Genomic DNA, 20,220 nt, shown 5'->3' with positions numbered 1-20,220 from the left:
GTCTATCTATCTATCCATCCATTAATTCTCCAACCCGCTATATCCTAACTACAGGGTCACAGGAGTCTGCTGGAACCAATCCCAGCCAACACAGGGCACAAGGCAGGAAACAAACCCCGGGCAGGGCACCAGCTCACTGCAGGGCGTGCACAAACACACACACACCAAGCACACACGAGGGACAATTTAGAGTCGCCAGTGCACCTAACCTGCATGTCTTTGGACTGTGGGAGGAAACCCACGCAGACACGGGGAGAACATGCAGACTCCATGCAGGGAGGACCCGGGAAGCGAACCCAGGTCTCCTAACTGCGAGGCAGCAGCGCTACCCACTGCGCCACCCAAAATGAAATCTACAGCTCAGCAAAGTATGCGGAAAGTGAAGGGCTCTGAATTCTCCTCAATCCTCTGCATGTATGAATTAATTTTTACATGAATTGGTTCCGGCCTTGTGCCCTGTGTTGGCTGGGATTGGCTCCAGCAGACCCCCGTGACCCTGCGTTCAGATTCAGCGGGTTGGAAAATGGATGGATGGATGGATTAAGTTTCGTGTAGAATTGCTTCTTGGTTGTCGTTTTATCACTGGCTTCTTCATTCAGTGCCACCAGTGCTACACTATGGGTGTCGAACTCCAGTCCTGGAGGGCCACAGTGGCTGCAGGTTTTCATTCTAACCATCTTCTTCATTAGTGACCAGTTTTTGCTGCTAATTAACTTCTTTTGCTTTAGTTTTAATTAACTTGACTCAGCCCCCCTTAGTTGTTTCTTTTTCCTTAATTAGCAGCCAAACAATAATGAGACCCAAAACGAGCCGCCACACGACCAGCTCACCTGCGCCCGTCACACAATATCTGAAAATAAAGAAAGGTGAAGGTCTCACTCAGTAAGGCTGATCTCTCAGCTCAACAAAACATCTTGAGGGTTTTGGAAATGTCTGCTGTGGCAAAATGAGAGCAACAAACCATGGAATTAAATAACGAGTTTAATTAACAGCAAGAATCAGCTTCTCATTAAGAGATTGGTTGGAGTGAAATTGGTGGGAGTTTCAAATCCCAGTTTAGTTGGTCATCTTTTGGCTCGTTTCACATACAATACAATACAGTTTATTTTTATATCGCCCAAAATCACACAGGAAGTGCGGCAATGGGCTTTAACAGGCCCTGCCTCTTGTCAGCCCCCCAGCTTTGACTCTCTAAGAAGACAAGGAAAAACTCCCAAAAAAACCCTTGTAGGGAAAAAAATGGAGGAAATCTTGAGAAAAGCAGTTCAAATAGAGACCCCTTTCCAGGTAGGTTGGGTGTGAAAAAGAAAGGGGGGGGGTCAATACAATACAATACACAGAACAGAACAAATCCTCAATACAACATAAAAATAAAAATTTTAGAAGTACGGAGTAGAATTTAACAGTAGATGATATCACATAATATGATTTGGATTTGGGTGGCACGGTGGCACAGTGGGTAGCGCTGCTGCCTCGCAGTTAGGAGACCTGGGTTCACTTCCCGGGTCCTCCCTGCGTGGAGTTTGCATGTTCTCCCCATGTCTGCGTGGGTTTCCTCCCACAGTCCAAAGACATGCAGGTCAGGTGCATTGGTGATTCTAAATTGCCCTTAGTGTGTGTGTGTGTGTGTGTGTGTGCTGGGTGTGTGTGTGTGTGCCCAGCAGTGGGCTGGCGCCCTGCCCTGGGTTTGTTTCCTGCCTTGTGCCCTGTGTTGGCTGAGATTGGCTCCAGCAGACCCCCGTGACCCTGTGTTAGGATATAGTGGGTTGGATAATGGATGGATGGATGATTTGGATTTGTTTGAACATCTCATTTCTGTTTGGATTTCATTTCATGAAGAAAAGAATCAATTCAGAGGACAGAATCCTTAAAAACAGGGCTATTAAAATGAAGGAAAAAGAAATTAATTAGCAGTGAAAACTGGTCACTGATTAGGAAAAAGGTCAGAATGAAAACCTGCGGCCCTCCAGGCCCGGAACGCGACACCCCTGTGCTACATCACTTCAATGTGCACAATTGTGTGAGATACGCCGTGTGGCATCAAAGTGGGCAAAGCATATGAAGATCATCTGAACCGTGTGGGAAAAAAAATAAAATTCATGGTAGGCTCTCACAAAATTAAATCATCTCCTTAGCATTTCAAATGAAAAGAACAATCCACCCATTAAAGCGAGTTGGAGTTTTGGTTTTACTCGTCTTTGTCTGTTCAGGCTAATTAATTGTGTTCTTACTGATTCCTCTATCTGTCATTCCCAGTACCAAAAAAAAAAATCCTCAGCACTGGCCAAAAAAGTTAACCCCGTTAGATCAGTTCATTTGTACAGAAAGATCGAAACGACTTTGACACTAGTGAGAAGTGAAGGGACTGTAAAAAAAAAAAAAATTGAGCACTGGCCTGCCAACATCTGCTTCTTTTATTATCACTATTATTCTTTATTTAACAGACCTCTTTATTCAAACAGACTTATGAAAACAAACCATTACATGTACAATAGATCTGAGCTATTAGAAAGCACAAAGTTAAAAAGAAACAGAGAACAAAACTGAAGTACGAGATATTTGCACCAGAGGAAAAACTCAAAGTCAAAGTAGGCCAGAAGTTGCTTGATTTTTGATTGGGCCAGTTAGGGATGGGAATTGATAAGATTTTCACGATTCCGATTCCATTTTCGATTCTGTTTAACAATTCGATTCTTTATCGATTCTCCTATCGATTCTTATTTTTAAAAAAGGAGAACACACAGGTCGATTAGCTTAGAACTTTGTTTTATATCTTATCTTTGAACAAGATAGAAATTTAGGAGTAGCATGACCTTACAAACCCAACAGTGAGATCTTAAGAGTACACAGCCTACGGCTCCTCGATGGGGTGCCACGGGGTCCCCAGAAAAAAATTTGTAAATGTAAAATAATAATAAAATAAATATTCTTCTGTAGCAATAACAAAGTATAACATAAATTAATATAAATTAAGAATGTCCAGTAACATTTACACTCTTCTTTTTAAAAGTATATATGAGCTGAGCACTCAAAAATAAAACTACATCAGCCAGCAACAAATAAAATCAACTCAAGCCCAATGGAACTGTGCACTGTGCAATTCTGCAACCATCAACTATGGAGAATTAACAATTCTTTTGCAGAAATATAAGCATATCTGCTTTTTCAGGAAGGAAATTTTACTTATTCCCGCCTCTGTGAAAGGAGAAGCTACTGGTAGACTGCAGCGAGAACTGGCAGCATCTGAGCCAGCCAGACTCTGTCTGTCTCTCTCGTCATGGTCATCTAAATGCAATGCACAGTAATAGCAGGTTTTGCAATAAGGCAAATCACGCTAACATAATATGCAATGTTAGTTGATTAGTTACCTGCCGTATTAATGGGAGAGGACATGCAAACGTTACCGCTGCTGCTGGGTTGAGATTCACTAGTCCGGAGCGGATCAAAAACATGATAAGGTTATCACATGTTTTGTGAGCAAATGCTTTTGCATATTCGTAGCGTTTCCTCCCTTTGATGAAATATCTACTTTGCAAGTATTGCAAGTTGCCCTGTTGTCATCCTTTCTCATAAAGTATAACCAAACTTTTGAGCGCTTGTGCCGCTTAGGCGCCATGTTTCCTGCTGGGTAAATGACGCTACACAACATGGTGACGTCATTCGAGGCGACTGGAATCGATAGGGGAATCGTTTGCAAAAATGGCAAACAATTCCAAGGAATTGAAACAGTGGGAACCGGTTCTCAACAAGAACCGGTTTTCGATTCCCATCCCTAGGGCCAGTGTGGAAGAATAATTTTAGGTTAACATAGAATTCATCTTAAACAAATAGCATAAAGAGTTAATAAATGTCAGAAACCTGTTCAGGCACACAAGGAAACCAGTGATGTGCAGGGAGGATCATGGCTGGTGAGGCGCTTTCATCATTTTTAATACAGACTGTTCAATAAAAGAATAACAAGAAAAACAAAAGAAAATTGTATTTGTCAAAATTTAGTTTTTAACTCTTTCAAGGCTGATGTCAACCTTTGTCAAAAGGAGGAGTTGACGATGATAATCAACTGTAAACTGTGACAAAACCAACCGTTAAGTTGGATTCTTGTTGGTAGAAGGAAAGTTAGATTCATTGATTTGACTGAGATCCCCTGTGCTCATGTGAGTAGCAAGGCGCACACAACGGCAAAAATGGCACTGACATCTGGCGAGAGATCAAAGTGAATCCGAAAAGCAAAATACTCCGTGGACGATGTCTTACCTATTATCTCTGAACTGGACTATGACTTGTCGGACTCAGATTTTGATACAAGTGATCAAAAACGAATGTGGAGGTTCCAGCTTCAGCTGATCGGTCCCCAGCTAGTCATGGTACTGACAATGTTCGCCAGGGAGGACTGACACTTAACAATGATAAGAGGTAGAATCCAGATTGTAATGCAACTGCAACTGTGAACTGCTGTCCCAGCCACGTGAAGACAGCCTGGCAACAAGCCTGCCGCTCATGCGCGACAAACTGGCAGCCACAGCATGCAGCAACAGATGTTTTATGTTGATTTCTGTGTGAAAGCATCATTTTTTGGAAAAAAATATTCAGCCCTCAAAGAGTTAAATATTGGTTTATTTTTTTCTTAGTCTGATCCAATTTTTATAAAATTGAAAGCCGTTTATGGTCTTATCTTTATTTATAAATGAAGTCCATGTGCCTATCCTTCTCCACAAAAATCTCCATCACTTTCTTATTTTGCTTTATTTTTAAAGTCTTAATCTTTCAATTTTGGCAGTCAGTCGGAACAAAAAATAAAAATAAACGGACTGCAGCACTGCACTTGACTCTCTGATGTCACTAACTTATTGGCACCTCTGCGTAGAAGAACAGCAGCAACAAGCGCCTGTTTGGCTCACATGCGCCCCCTTCAGGGTGGCACGGTACTGTCTGCCTCACCTTTTGCGTCTCTCACGTGAAATAAATCGTCTGTTAACGGAAATAAGGAATGAAACCGCCAAAAGGAGAGGTCAGTTCCGAAAGTTCCTTACAGCTGTGAGGGATTGCCGGCCGTACATCCCGGCCAACACCCCCAAGCCGCCCCGAATTCCAGCAGGGCATCATGGATATTGGAGTTTTCCTTCACAGCCCTGCTGGATACCTTGGGGGCTAACAGAGGACGCTGCAGGGAGGCCCAGACTCTTACTCTTACGTGCCCTATAACCCGGAAGTATGTCTTAGTCACAGCAACAGGAGGAATGACGTGCTTCCGGGATAAAGAAAAGGACTTTTTTTCTGACCCGGAAGTGATACGAGGTCACATGAACTGAAGGATTGAGAACACTTCTGGGTCAGGGGATATAAAAGGACCATGGGTAATCCCAGACGACGAGCCAAGTTAGGAGGCAGGGTGGCTAAGCATCTGGGAGTGGAGGATTATGATTTGATTATAGAGAATTGTATTGTTTATTGAGTATTGTGGAGTGGAGGGTGCTTTGTGCACATTATTATTGTAATAAATAATTATTGGACTTTTTAATCTGGTGTCTGACGTCTGGTCTGAGGGTTCAAGGGGTCACGGGGACCCTAAATCTGTCACACAGCATAATGGTGAGAACCGCCAAAAGAAGATGTTATTTTCGAAAGTTTGTTACAGGGCACGGCGCGAAATAAAACATACTTAACGTTTGTAAGTACGGTGTAAAGGATGAGCATGGGAAATTTGGGCTTCCTACGTATATTGGAAGTCACAGAAATAGTGATGAGGGGTTTCCCCTATCTATATATACAGTTTAGGGGGTACACCCGTTTCCCCCACCTTGAGTGTTGCAATAGGACATGAAACATACCCAAACTTTTATAAGTACACTGCACACGAAATTTCAGCTTCCCACCTATATGGAAAGTGGGAGAATTAGTGATGAGACAGTGAGGGCTTTGCCTTTTATGTGTTGTGGCAGGCGGCCGGGACGCCCTTGCGGCATACGTTCCGGGGGAGCAAGGATTGGAGACCCAGTGCCTCATCCTGGACGCTAGATGGCAGCCTCCCTGGGTTGCAGTGGCGCCTCAGACTCCCGCAGGGCTTCATGGGGGTTGGAGTTTGGTGCAGCCCTGTTGGGTTCCACCAGGGGGTGCTGCAGTGGGAGCTGCTGGGCCCTTCTGGGCAGTTATTTTGCCACACCCAGAGGTGCAGCCGGGTGTTGCTAATCAAGCACCTGGCGCACTTCTGGGTGCCTGATAAAAGGAGCCAGAGACCACCACTCAGGGGCCAGAATCGGGAGGAGGAGGACGAGGTTGCCTGGAAGGAGTGGTGGAGGAAGAAGAAGAAGAGTGTGCTTTATTTGGGTTGGTGTATTAGTTGCTGTGCTTGGGACTGTGTACTGCCTGTGAGACACACGGGGAAGATGTGCGCCTACAGGCAAAGAAAAATAAATTGTTTATTTATTTTAAGTGTGCCTCCGTTTCCAGTCGGGTCAGGTGCCTATATAGCGCCTTTTCACAATGTATAGACTGGATCTTTGAACATCTCTTCCGAACAGCTACAAGAGGTGGTGGGTAAGTTTATGCTTTTAATTGATCAGCATAACTAACACCAATCACTAGTCATAAGATAAAAGCTAAGTAAACCAGTACTGAGAGCGACACCTCGCTACAGTCAGCCTACTGTAAAAACAGCGACAGAGCGAAACATCAACTCAACTTTCACACAGTCAAACTGCACGGATACCAGAAAGTCTCATCCATTGACCTCACCACACAATCACACATGAGCGTTCAAAATTGATCAATAAAAACGAGATAGTAAGCGTGTGATGGTTCACAACAAACTCTTGATGGCAGAACATGTGAGAAAATTGCAACCCTAAATCCCATTTTGGATAAGAATTAGTTTTATACCAGGAGGTGGGCTGAAGTCGTTCACACAATGGAATTTTACTGACATGTCAATCCCAGGTAAAACAAGTTCCGTGTGAATCATTTTTTTCTAAACGATAAAAGCCTCTGTGATCTTTACTTAGATGCGACCATACAGTCTGTGAAAAGTTACTGACATGTGCGATTCGGACAGGACTAAAGTTACAGAGATCCTGTCTGATGATTATACTCAACAGGAGAGGCTGTAATTTTAGGATCAGGAACCGTGGTCAAAAAAAAAAAAAAAATCAAACAATGCACAAGGTTCGCAGCCAAAAAGCCAGATTTGTTCGATCACCAAAACTGAAATGTAACCCCAAAAATGTATTCCAAAGTCTGCGCCACCACCACCTGATCAAAGCACCGTGATGTCCTTACATTGATGGATTAAAGGCCAGAAGGCCACATGACCGTCATCATCAAGTCCTTCCATGAGAACCCTGAATACCAAGAGGACTGATTGAGGTCATTTATGTTAGATAGAATGGGGGTCCCGTGGCCTTGGGACCCCTGCAGATTTTATTTAACCCTAATTTTGTTTTTTCTATCCTTCCTGGCCATCGCACCTTACTTTTATTCTATGTTAATTAGTGTTCCCTAATTGTAATTATTTATTTTGCCTTTTTTCTCTTTGTTCGTTACGTAAACCACTTTGAGCTACATTGTTTGTATGAAAATCCATCCATCCATCCATTATCCAACCCGCTATATCCTAACTACAGGGTCATGGGGGTCAGCTGGAGCCAATCCCAGCCAACACAGGGCGCAAAGTAGGAAACAAACCCTGGGCAGGGCAACAGCTCAACAGGAGATGACATAAACGAAGGGTGTGAGCAAGTGTCAGGTACAACACCTAACCTCTCCTGAATCGGACTGAAGCAGGGACTGCAAGATAGTAACTGCAGTGCCCCCTGATTCAGACAAAGGCATCCACACCTCATATCAGTTTAGTGCACACTCACGTTAGATAATTCATCCATCCGTTATCAAGCCATCTTCCAATCCAGTTCACGCCAGACGCCAGTCCAGCAGAAGTAGAGGACGCAAACACACACACACTCTCATAGTCACAGTTTATTTGACTAATTAAACTAATTGCACCCCCTAGGGGTATGGGAGGAAAACCAGAATATCCGGAGAATATCCCGCACATACACAGGGACACCCTGAGGAACATACTGGAGGACCCAGCCACTGAGTCCCCCTGTCCCACACATAATACACTGAAGCATTATCTGTACAAAGGAAGAAGATCTGCTGAACACAGCTGGGTCGCGTTACTGAACATCTCGGTGCTGCTATCCACTTTGATTCAAAAACTCAAGTGGATTTGTTAGCACACAAGTTGTAACGCAGCAAAAACAAAACAAAGGAAGAGTATAAAGTGAAATGAAACCGAAGCCCTGTGCGAGGGACAGTAACTGTCGTCGAAGAGAACAAGAGGGTGAAAACACACGAGAAAAGAGCAGCAAGTGTCACGAGCGTGCGTAGGAAAAACAGCTTGAAGGCTTGGCTCCCGGTAATTTTCCACCGAGACAGGAGGTGGCACTGTGTACTAATGGCCGCTCTTCTTCCCCTTCTGCAGACAGAACGATGGATGCCGTTCCGTCTGACGTCACCTCTGGGGTTCGTCCATCCGGACCCGTCTCTTCCTCTCAGAATGCCTTAAATTCAGAGGCACTGCCAGTCAGTCTACCTAAGACACACGGCCTCTTTCAATTTATTGCTTTGAATTATACAGAGTTGGCCGAAAGGTGCCCCAAAGCTCTAACTTTGTCTTGTTATTTCTTTCGCAACAAGATAAACTTTGAATACTTCAGAGATTTCGTATCCACAGATCAGATAAGGATTTGCACTCCCGTGGCATCAATTATATATGGGTGCCAACCTCAGAGGCTACAACCCTAGCAATGCTAACGATGGAAATCAAGCCATCTTAATCAAGTTTAGGCTGGAGCCATCCTTGAATGGGACGCCAACCAGCAGATGACGCATGTGCACATACACACACACACACACACACACACACACACTCTCTCATATGGGACCAGTTTATGGTGACCAATTAAACTAACTAGCGCCCCCTAGGGGTATGGTAGGAAAAGCAGAATATCCAGAGGAAAAACCCGCTAACACACACGTGCGAGTAGGAGGCAGCTAAAGGGTCTGAGTAATGGTAATAAAACATCCGACCAGGGGGCGGCGGACTGCGCTGACTGTCTTTCTCAGTTCCCTACAGACCTTTCCCGGGATATCCTGCAAGGTTCTGGCACCTCAGAAGACATCACTTCTGGAGCCGGCCCCTTTGCTGACATCACTTCCGAAGCCAGCCCCTTTGCTGACATCACTTCCGGAGCCAGCCCCTTTGCTGACATCACATCCGGAGCCGGCCCCTTTGCTGACATCACTTCAGAAGCCGGCCCCTTTGCTGAGAACACTTCAGAAGCCGGCCCCTTTGCTGACATCACTTCCGAAGCCGGCCCCTTTGCTGAGAACACTTCCGAAACCGGCCCCTTTGCTGACATCACTTCCGAAGCCGGCCCCTTTGCTGAGAACACTTCCGAAACCGGCTCCTTTGCTGACATCACTTCCGAAGCCGGCCCCTTTGCTGACGTCACTTCTTCTTCCGGTCTTTTTGATGACATCAGTACCTCTACGGGCCTTTAAAGCCTCCATCTTTGTCAACTGTAGGCAGTTCTGTTGTGGACTCTGTTCTATGCACATCATGCTCAAAAACTTAAACTTTTGCAGCTGGGAAAACAATATACGGGTGGCTTCCCCAAATCTTTATGATGTCTATGTTGTACTATTTTCACACCGCACATACACAGGGAGAACCTAAGGAACATACTGAGAGACCCTGCCACTGAGCCCCCCACCACCATACACAAAATACATTTTTTGTACAAAGGAAGATGATCTGCTGAACTCTTAGGTGCGACACAACTGGCCCGCATTTCTGAAAGCCTCCACTTTGAAAAGACCCATAAATTCAAAAACTCAAGTAGAAATTTTTTAGCGCACAAGCTGTTAACGCTGCAATTAAACAAAAAACAAAAAACGAGCCCACTTTGTGACGTTCATGTCATTCACGACCAGGATGAAGTGCAAGACTTCAAAGGGAAGAACAGATTCAGATTTCGGGGAGAATGATGAGACACCTTAATCTCTCACACAATCGCACTGCTGACATTTGCAGCCTGGAATTCAAAATCCATTAATTAGAAATGTAAACACACAGAGGCACTCAATTACCTGCACCGCTGTCAGCTGTGCCCGGGGGTCAAACAGGCGAAGTTTCTTGTCCTAGAAGAAAATCAAAGCACAAAGAAATTAGAGAAAGAGAATTGTTCAGGCACCGTGTAGTCTGCATTTCAGTAAGGGCAGCACGGTTAGCACTGCTGTCTCGGCTCAACGTCCCCGATTTAAACTCAAGCCTGGTTAGCGTCTCCTCTCCACATACACGCATCAGCTGGAAACTATAATTTGGCCCAGTGTGGGTGGGTGCAATGGACTGGCACCCTTATCCAGGGTTGTTTCCTGTCTGGAACCTAATAGGTTCTGGCCCACAATACAATACAATTTATTTTTGCATAGCCCAAAATCACACAAGAAGTGCCGCAATGGGCTTTAACAGGCCCTGCCCCTTGATAGCCCCCCAGCCTTGACTCTCTAAGAAGACAAGGAAAAAACTCTCAAAAAAACCCTCATAGGGAAAAAATGGAAGCAACCTTGGGAATGGCAGTTCAAAGAGAGACCCCTTTCCAGGTATGCTGGGCGTGCAGTGGGTGTCAAAAAGAAGGGAGTCAATACAATACACAGAACAGAACAAATCCTCAATACAGTATAAAAAATAAAAAATGTACAAGTATGGAGCAGAATTTAACAGTAGATGATATCCCATAATATGATTTGGATTTATTCAGCCATCAAGCTGCCTCCCCCATTTGGCAAGTGCTGGGCCAGCCAATCCGATGAAAGGACCCCTCCACCCCACGATTCCTGCGATCCTCCATCAGGGATGACTTTACCGTAGGCAGGCAAAACAACTTGGCAGGTGGGCCGTGGCACCAAGTTAAAATGGACAGAACAGACCAGTTGTTAAGGGCAGCCCAAGCACGATAACAACTGAATGATGGAGTACAACGTTTGTGAGGAACATTCATAATGTAATTAATGATCGGGGTCAGCTTTGTGTTGTTTTAGGAAAATTTCAGTTTTGCAGTGAAAGGTTATCATCAATGACGTTGTGTTTTTCTATTATATTCGATATAAATAATATTGTAAACCATCCGTCTGTTTGTTCACCTAATACGCAAAAACGTGTTCTGTCGGCAAACTGGCAGATGAACTTTTGAGCAAAAACCGGGAGATGCACGTAAAAAAACAAAACAAAGAAAAAGTATAAAGAGAAATTACCCAACGCCCAATACAAGAGACAGTAGATAGATAGATAGATAGATAGATAGATAGATAGATAGATAGATAGATAGATAGATAGATAGATAGATAGATAGATAGATAGATATGAAAGGCACTATATTAGATAGATAGATAGATAGATAGATAGATAGATAGATAGATAGATAGATAGATAGATAGATAGATAGATAGATAGATAGATAGATAGATAGATAGATATATGAAAGGCACTATATTAGATAGATAGATAGATAGATAGATAGATAGATAGATAGATAGATAGATAGATAGATAGATAGATAGATAGATAGATAGATATGAAAGGCACTATATTAGATAGATAGATAGATAGATAGATAGATAGATAGATAGATAGATAGATAGATAGATAGATAGATAGATAGATAGATAGATAGATAGATAGATAGATAGATGTCCCCAATCCTCTTCCCCCCAGCACATCCGGGTGTGGCGGAAGTGCTGAGCTCCAGGGCTCCCAAGGCATCGGGGCTCCCTCTGGCGGTGACCACGGGCCCCTACAGGGTAGAGCTTCCAAGCTCTGTACCTGTGGCCCCCACAGCAACCAGGGAGGACGCCCCCTCGTGTTCTGGAGGAGGCACAAGCCCTCCTCCGGTCCTCCTGGGCATCCCGTCCGGGCATGAACCCCAGCCGGGTGTCACAATAGATACTTTATTAATCCCAAGGGGAAATTCACATTACTAATAATTCACATACTCCAGCAGCAGTAATCGTGGTCGAGAGAACAAGAGGGTCAAAACCGAATGTACACGCGAGGAAAGAGTATAGACTGTCACACACGTGTGCTAGGGAAACAGCTGGAAGGCTTGGGGGACTGTAATTCTCCACCGAGACAGGAGGTGGCACTGTGTACAGTCGTGGCCAAAAGTTTGGAGAATGACACAAGTGTTTGTTTTCAAAAAGCTGGCTGCTTCAGTGTTTTTAGATCTTCTTGTCAGATGTTTCTATGGTGTACTGATGTAGAACTACAAGCAGTTCACAAGTTTCAAAGGCTTTTATTGACAATTCCATTAAGTTTATGTGCAGAGTCCATATTTGCAGTGTTGGCAAATATGCGAACACTTCTTTCTTTTTCAAGACCTCTGCAGTTCGCCCTGGCAGGCTGGCAATCAACTTCTGGGCCAAATCCTGACTGATGGCCACCCATTCTTGCATCATCAATGCTTGGAGTTTGTCAGAATTGATGGGTTTTTGTTTGCCCACCCGCCTCTTGAGGATTGACCACAAGTTCTCAATGGGGAGTTTCCTGGCCATGGACCCCAAAATTTCGACGTTTAATTCCCCAAGCCACTTAGTTATCACTTTTAACTTATGGCCTGGTGCTCCATCATGCTGGAAAAAGCATTGTGGTTTACCAAACCGTGGAACATCAACCTTTGTGTAAATAAAAAGTTTTGGCCAACGACTACTCTTCTTCCCCTTCTGCTGAAAAGAATGACTGACACCGCTCTGTCTGTCCTTCTACACCTGGACCCGTCTCTTTCTCCCAGAATGCCTTAAATTTGGAAGAGCCACCTTCCTAGTCAGTCTTCCTAAAAACAGAAGTCGGAACGACTCACTTTTTGCATCATAACACGTTTCCTTTCAATTTATTGCTTAGAATTACGCAGGGTGGGCCACAAAGTGCCCCTAAATTCCAACCTTGTCCTGTTGTTTCTTTCCCACAAGATAAACTTTCAATACTTCAGACATTTGGTATCCACAGTTAGAATAAGGATTTGCACTCACAGTCGGTCCTAGTATCCCGTGACATCGATTACGCATGGGTCCCGAACTTAGAGGCAACGCCCTTAGCAACATTAATGATGGAAATAAACACCTGCGGCCTTGGAGGACCCAAAATCAAACCAAATCAGGTCAAAATGGCTCAACCAATTTTCACAGAATTTTGCATGTTTGTTGCAGTTAGTTAAACTTAAAATATTGACTACCGTATATACTCGCGGATAAGTTCTCCTGCGGATAAGTCAGGGCTTGATTTTACCGTATAATTTCCAGTATTTTATAATGTCAGTCATAAAAGTTGAATGAGGAAAACTCACATTATTGGTCCAAGAGATTCTGATATGCTAACGCCCACCTGAGAGAGTAACCACCGAGCACACGGCCTTTGTATTTCTATGTATTGTGCCTACGGTGATACCCAAACTATTCTGAAGTGATGTTTACACTGTTTTGTGTTTTTTGTATCTCCCACCCTCATACACCTTTATCATAAGAGCATCCTTTATCTACGATAAGAAGAAAATATGAAGCTGGTTTTAAATTAAAAGTCGCTGAAGTGGCAAAAGAAACTGGTAACTGCACTACTGCAGCAGAAGTCGATGCGTCTCAGAAACTGATGAGAGATTGGAGGAGGCAAGAAGATGTACAAAAAAAAAAAGTGTCGTAGTTTTGAACGGGTGTATAAGTCGGGGTCTGATTTTATGATCGATTTTTCAGGTTTCAAGACCCAACTTGTATGCGAGTATATACAGTATATGTCATATCAGGAAGGGGGCGGACAACCCAAAAAACAGTAATAACGTGGGGACTCCAAGTCCCATCAAGCAGCAGGAGTGTACTGGGGCTGATGGGAGGATACCACTATGAAGCTTTGTGCTGGTCACAGTGGGATCTCATGTAAAAACACAGATTTTGGATAACAATTTCCATGTCTTTTGTCTAAAAGTGCGTCAGTTTGCCTCACCGTAGGTTGTGCTCAGCCATGCTAAATTTCCAAAAGACAGTTTTTGCCCATTTATTTTCATACAGACTTTTCTGAGAAATGTACAGGTCTAAAAAGGAGTCTACAGTGTTGCCAAACATTTAAGGAGCAATACTCCTTTCTTTAGAATCCCCAAAAAATAGCTTTAAAACTCAGAAAACCCCTTTAAGTGAATATCGCAGTTATGTAATCACATGTGAAATGAAGTTTTGGGTCAATTTTGCCAAACAGCATGCAAAAGAAAAGCCGGCTGTTTTTCTCACCACTGCCTATTATTTAGTGATGTTATATTACATACTAGTCATTTAGCCCGTTACAATAACGGGTGCTAGAACATCCATCCATCCATTATCCAACCCGCTGAATCCAAACACAGGGTCACGGGGGTCTGCTGGAGCCAATCCCAGCCAACACAGGGCACAAGGCAGGAACCAATCCTGGGCAGGGTGCCAACCCACTGCAGGACACACACAAACACACCCACACACCAAGCACACACTAGGGCCAATTTAGAATCGCCAATCCACCTAACTTGCATGTCCTTGGACTGTGGGAGGAAACCGGAGCGCCCGGAGGAAATCCACGCAGACACGGGGAGAACATGCAAACTCCACGCAGGGAGGACCCGAGAAGCGAACCCAGGTCCCCAGATCTCCCAACTGCGAGGCAGCAGCGCTACCCACTGCGCCACCGTGCCGCCCGCACTAGAACAGTAGTGCATAAACATTAGTAGGAACAGTCTATATTAAATGGCAAGAGACTTTGACCTCATTCTTTTTGTTGGTCGTATTTTTCTTTCTTTCAACCTTTCTTTTCTTGATGTTTACTTGCTGAGCTGACTGTTCTTCATGGGCTGCCGCCGTGTATTGTGTGTCTTTAATTTTCTGTGACAGTAATACTGTGTTGTACGTCCGCTGGCTTGTACGTCTGTAATATACCATTAATTTTCTCTGGCGGTAATACAGGCATGTGCGTCGGTAATATGTCTTTAATCTCCTCTGACAGTAATACTGGCTTGTATGTGGCTGTAATATGCGTCACTGTATTGTGTACCTTTAATTTCCTCTCGCAGTAATACTGGTTTGTATTTCCGTAAAACACTTGTAACTTTCTCTAACAGTAATATCGCACATCGCACCGTGCCCCGCGCATGCGCAATTCACCAGAAGACACACACACACGGACACCTGGACGCACATAGGGATTTTATTAAAGAGGATAACCAACTGTAGGAGGAGAATGGGCATCCCAGATGGGAAGGAGGACGGTTTCTGACTGGATGCCAGAGCGGTACGACAAATAGACTGGCCGATGCGACAAGAAGAAAACTTTGTGCCCAGCTGGTATAAAACAGTGGATGGACCAGCGGATGTGCCACGGAGCAGTGATAGGGTAACGCAGGGGTGTTTGGGACTTGGGATCTGGAAGTGCAGCCCTGTTGGGGTCCATGGGTACCGATAGAGGGCGCTGTCAGGGGAGGTCCTCCCTACTTTCTTTATGGCCCCAAAGTGCTTCCAAGGAAGATACAGCACAGCACCGGAGACTTTACTGGGTTAAAAGGGAGCCCACTGCCTCACATCAATGAGTCAGAGTCAGGAGGCAGCGGGCAACACTCAAGGGGAGGATGAGGGGAGGAAGAATTTGTTAATTTATTTGTTGTGAATTTTGGCTAATCTTTGCAAGGGTGATTATTGGGGAGGTGCTGTGTTTAAATAAATGTTTTTTTTTAACCCAAAAGTGTAGCTGGGCATTGCTGTGCCTGAGGTCTGGGGCTCAGTGGCGCTCCCTGGTGGTTACACAACAGAGTAAGAATCAGGCTGCTGGACAAGAACAATGGCGTCCTGCTCCATGCTGGTCAATCGTACAGGCAGGAATTTCACTACACTGTGACAATAACTGAAATGAACTGATGACACCACGTTTTTTATTAAAGCAAAACTTTTTGAAAAACCCAACACCATAGTAAACTTGCATATCGTTAGTAAGTTGCGATTAAAGATAGGCCGACTATGAGACAGAATGAAATATTATTTTTTAGTGCAGTCACTGTTCAAGGAATGGTAGAAAGAGAACGACTAAAGATGGCGATTGTCACTTTTTCTGTTTCTTGATTTTATTCAAGTCCTTTTTATTATGAGGCCCTTACAATTTCAGGCTTCAATTCCAGTACATATGGAAGATTATTCGTGCCAGGATTAAATGTAATCCAATGTGTTAGCTGCGTTGAAATGTGAAATATATTCAGGTGGGACATTTGATTTTGGCACAGTTTTATCATGTCATAATTAAAAACATTAAAAACTCCAAACGGCCGATTGCTTTTCACTACGACACGCAATTTTATTGTCCGCTTAATTCACGCTCGTAAATCACATCATAACTCAAAGCAAAGCAGACGTATTCACTTTTGTTTAGCGGCGGCTCTCTTTGTATTGCACGCTTTGATTGTAACAAAACTAAAAGTAACCAAACGACCAATCAGCATCAAAAGGTGGGGAAAGAAGCGTCAACAGCTGGGTAGCGCATACCGAGTCACCATTCAGAATATGATAGGAAGAGAATGACTGAGGACCGTGCAGTAACTTTTACTGCTTCTTTATAGGAGACATTTCTTCATGTCCTGCGGTGGGTTGGCACCCTGCCCGGGATTGGTTCCTGCCTTGTGCCCTGTGTTGACTGGGATTGGCTCCGGCAGACCCCCGTGACCCTGTGTTCGGATTCAGCGTGTTGGAAAATGGATGGATGGATGGATGGATTTCTTCATGTCTGTTTTATGATTCCAATACAGAATAGTGATATACGTTGAATAAATGAACAAACGAAAGAGACGATCATAGACTTCAGGAAGGCCAGCCCTGCCCACACGCCACTTTACATTAAGAGATGACAGTAGGGAGAATGAAAAGCACCAGACTCCTTGGTGGGCACCTGGCAGGGGGGCTTGGAGTGGTCTATGACCAAGAAAAGCACAGCAGTGAATCCACTTTCTGTTGAAGAAAGCAAGCCCACCACACCGTACCCTCACCACATTCTATAGGGGCACCACTGAAAGTGTTCCATCACTGCCTGATATGGGAACGGTAATGCATCTGATTGCAAGTCCATACTACGGATAGAGTGCACCGCAGAGACCACCATTGGGACTTCTCTCTTCCTTCCATCAAGGACATGTTCACAGAGGCCTTCAGAATTGTGGAGGATCTCGCCCACCTTTCCCACAAACTCTTTTCCTTGCTTCCATGAGGTAGAATGCATCAGAGTCACACTGCTAGAATGAACAGCAGCCTATCCTACAGGCAGGGAATCTCCCGAGCTCCATGTTCTTTCCATCCCACCGTGTGTCCCCCTCATCATAAGCTCTGTCACACACGTGCGCCAGAGAGTCAACTCCAGGGTTCATCTAATGGTAATTCCACCCTGAGTCAATGGCTGGCACTGTTGCCTAATGCCTCTCCTCTTCTTTCTCCGAGAAGCGTCCACCTGCAGTCAGGACGGTTTTAGTCCTCAGACAGATCCGAGCACTTCAGACACTAGGAGGTCCATAAATTGACGGCCCCTCCCGTTTCGCTGGTGAACTGACGCCTGCATTACACGCCCCTCATGGCGATTTCAATTCCCTGCACTCAAACGTGTATTCAGCATTCATTAAACTTCAAAACTATCGAGGCCTCTCAGTTCTGCATCCAAAGCAGTTGAACTGAACAAAAAGTCTTAACATTTTGTATTTTATAGTACACGTTTTATATCTGCGTTTGCCGTGTCTCATTCATGACACTGAACTTTTTAATACGTTAGTTATATTCTTCACTCAACGGAGTGGTGGCTCTGTGGCTAAGGATCTACACTGGCAATCAGAAGGCTGACCCCATATAAAAATGGGAAATGCTAAGGAAGACGACAAAGAAAAATAAATGATATGCTGCACTCAGCTACAATTAACACGACATATTCTTAAAGACTCTGAATCGAATAAATCATATAATCTGTGGATTCAAACAGTCAAAATATGCAATGCTACGCGCCGGACGTTTACCGTCTTTGTGATCCTCTCTGTGTTATATCATTAGTCCTTTATTATTACTGGTGTACAAAATTTCAATATTTATATTAACGATGAATTCATTGTGGCGGATTTAATGCTCCAGAGGAATGACGCACTCGCCCTCAGAAGCACGAAGAGGTATAAAGTAGTCGTTAGAGTCGCCCAGCTAAGACCTTCTCTGCTACCTGAGCGGCTTTGCGTATCCATTGTTGATGGCTCGCGACTTTGCAGCAAGTATGAAGAGACGTTTATTACATTAGCACAATCGTTTATCCTGGTGAAGCTTTTTTTTATTTATAACTAGCCATCCTCCACGGCTCTGCCCATGTAGTAGTGAAACAGGACAAACTTCAAAAATCAAACAAAAAAGTATCGCTAGCTAAGCGGAGGCAAGGTACGCTCCAAAACACAGAGGTAGACCGACTCCCCAGTCTTGACGTCATGCTTCCCCTCCCCTCGGCCCGCTGTGTCTCTCTTGGAATCGCGCAAATAAATCGTTACCACAAGTGAATTATGATACATACCCGATAAGAGAAGTCACAAAAATCAACCGGAATGTTCAAGCAAATTCTAGAAAAAAAAAACGATCTAAATCTGTTAAGTAGTTCTCTCGTTAAGCAGATATAACATACGCTCTGAGACTGGCACATGAGTGAGGAGGACCCCCCCACCTTCCCTCAGCCCCTCTCTCAGATTCATGCAAATAAATCAGTACCACAAGCGAATTATGATACATACCGCGATAAGAGAAGTCGCAAAAATCAACCGGAATGTTCAAGCAAATTCTAGAAAAAAAACCCGATCCAAATCCGTTAAGTAGTTCTCTCGTTACGCAGATGTAACATACGCTCTGAGACTGGCATGTGAGTGAGGAGAGCCCCGCCCCTGTCCCCTCGGCCCGCTGTCTCTCTCTCGGAATCGCATAAATAAATCATTACCACAAGTGAATTATGATACATACCGCAATAAAAGAAGTCACAAAATCAAACAGAATGTTCAAGCAAATTCTAGAAAAGAACCCGATCTAAATGCATTAAGTAGTTCTCTCGTTTACTAGCTAAGCAGAGGTAAGGTACACGCTCTTAGACTAGTGCATGAGTGAGGAGGGCCCTGTCCCTGTCCCCTCGGCCCTCTGTGTCTCTCTTGGAATCGCACATATAAATCGGTACCGCAAGCGAACTATGATACATACCGCGATGAGAGGAGTCACGAAATCGACCGAAATTTTCAAGCAAATTATAGAAAAAAACCCAATCTCATTCCGTTAAGTAGTTAGTTCTCTCATGAAAAGCAGACAGACAGACAGACGTGGGATTTTATATATACAGTATAGTGATACATTTTTTTTGCACTCTCATTCCGTTTGCCGCCATTACTATAATAGTACATTTAGCACAAAAGTATACCGCTAATACGGGGGTGGGGCGTGGAAAATGGAGTCAAAAGAGATGCCACTGACAGGAGCGCCATCTTACGGGGCTCAGAATGTCTCACGTCGCTGAATCTGTCTGAGGCCTAAAACTGTCCTGACTGCAGCTGGACTCTATTGCTTTGTCCTGCAAGCCTGACGACCGGCATCAAGAAGACACGTGACATCACTACCGGGTTCTGGTCCTCCGAGCCTACCTCTTCCACCTTGCCCGCCATCTTGCCTCCCTCCACCCTAGTAATAGACTTGCGTCTGTCAAGACGCTATTCGTTGCACACATTAAATCATTTTTATTATTTTGCTTTGCAGTTATATGGATTTTGGCTAAGGGTGCCCTAAATCCTTATCTGGTTCTGTTCTGTTCTTCATTTACAGCTCATATCCCACTACTCTTCTGTTCTACACTACTCTGCCTTCCTAACCCGCTGCACATCTGCTATCATCACCGATTGCTGTTTGTCACTATGAGGTCGATTTGTACAGAGGTAGTCCCTTGTTCTACATTTCCTTATGTAAAATTTCCCACCCTCTGTACTGTTCTATTGTCAAATGAGTTGTCCAAATATTGCATTGTGAGCTTGAGAAATGTCATTTCATACCACTTGTGGAATATGGCCGGCAGCTTGTCCTGGCCAATACCCCCAAGCCGCCAGATGGAGCCCTCCCTGCAACATGGAGGGACCCCGA

The 20,220-nt window shown here is 44.3% G+C and overlaps 1 protein-coding gene across 1 annotated transcript in view; it reads right to left on the bottom strand.

The window, feature by feature from the left end:
- The window catches only part of coro7 (coronin 7), a 389,354-nt gene that overhangs the window by 304,731 nt on the left and 64,403 nt on the right, over positions 1 to 20,220 (bottom strand). The window contains 1 exon segment of the mRNA XM_028814299.2: positions 10,150 to 10,200. Within this exon segment, the coding sequence (XP_028670132.2) occupies positions 10,150 to 10,200 (51 nt within the window).

This window comes from Erpetoichthys calabaricus, chromosome 11 (assembly GCF_900747795.2).
Source record: "Erpetoichthys calabaricus chromosome 11, fErpCal1.3, whole genome shotgun sequence".
Taxonomy (NCBI): domain Eukaryota; kingdom Metazoa; phylum Chordata; class Cladistia; order Polypteriformes; family Polypteridae; genus Erpetoichthys; species Erpetoichthys calabaricus.
Note: the sequence above shows the minus strand (reverse complement) of the source record. Positions and strands in the feature narration are given on the sequence as shown.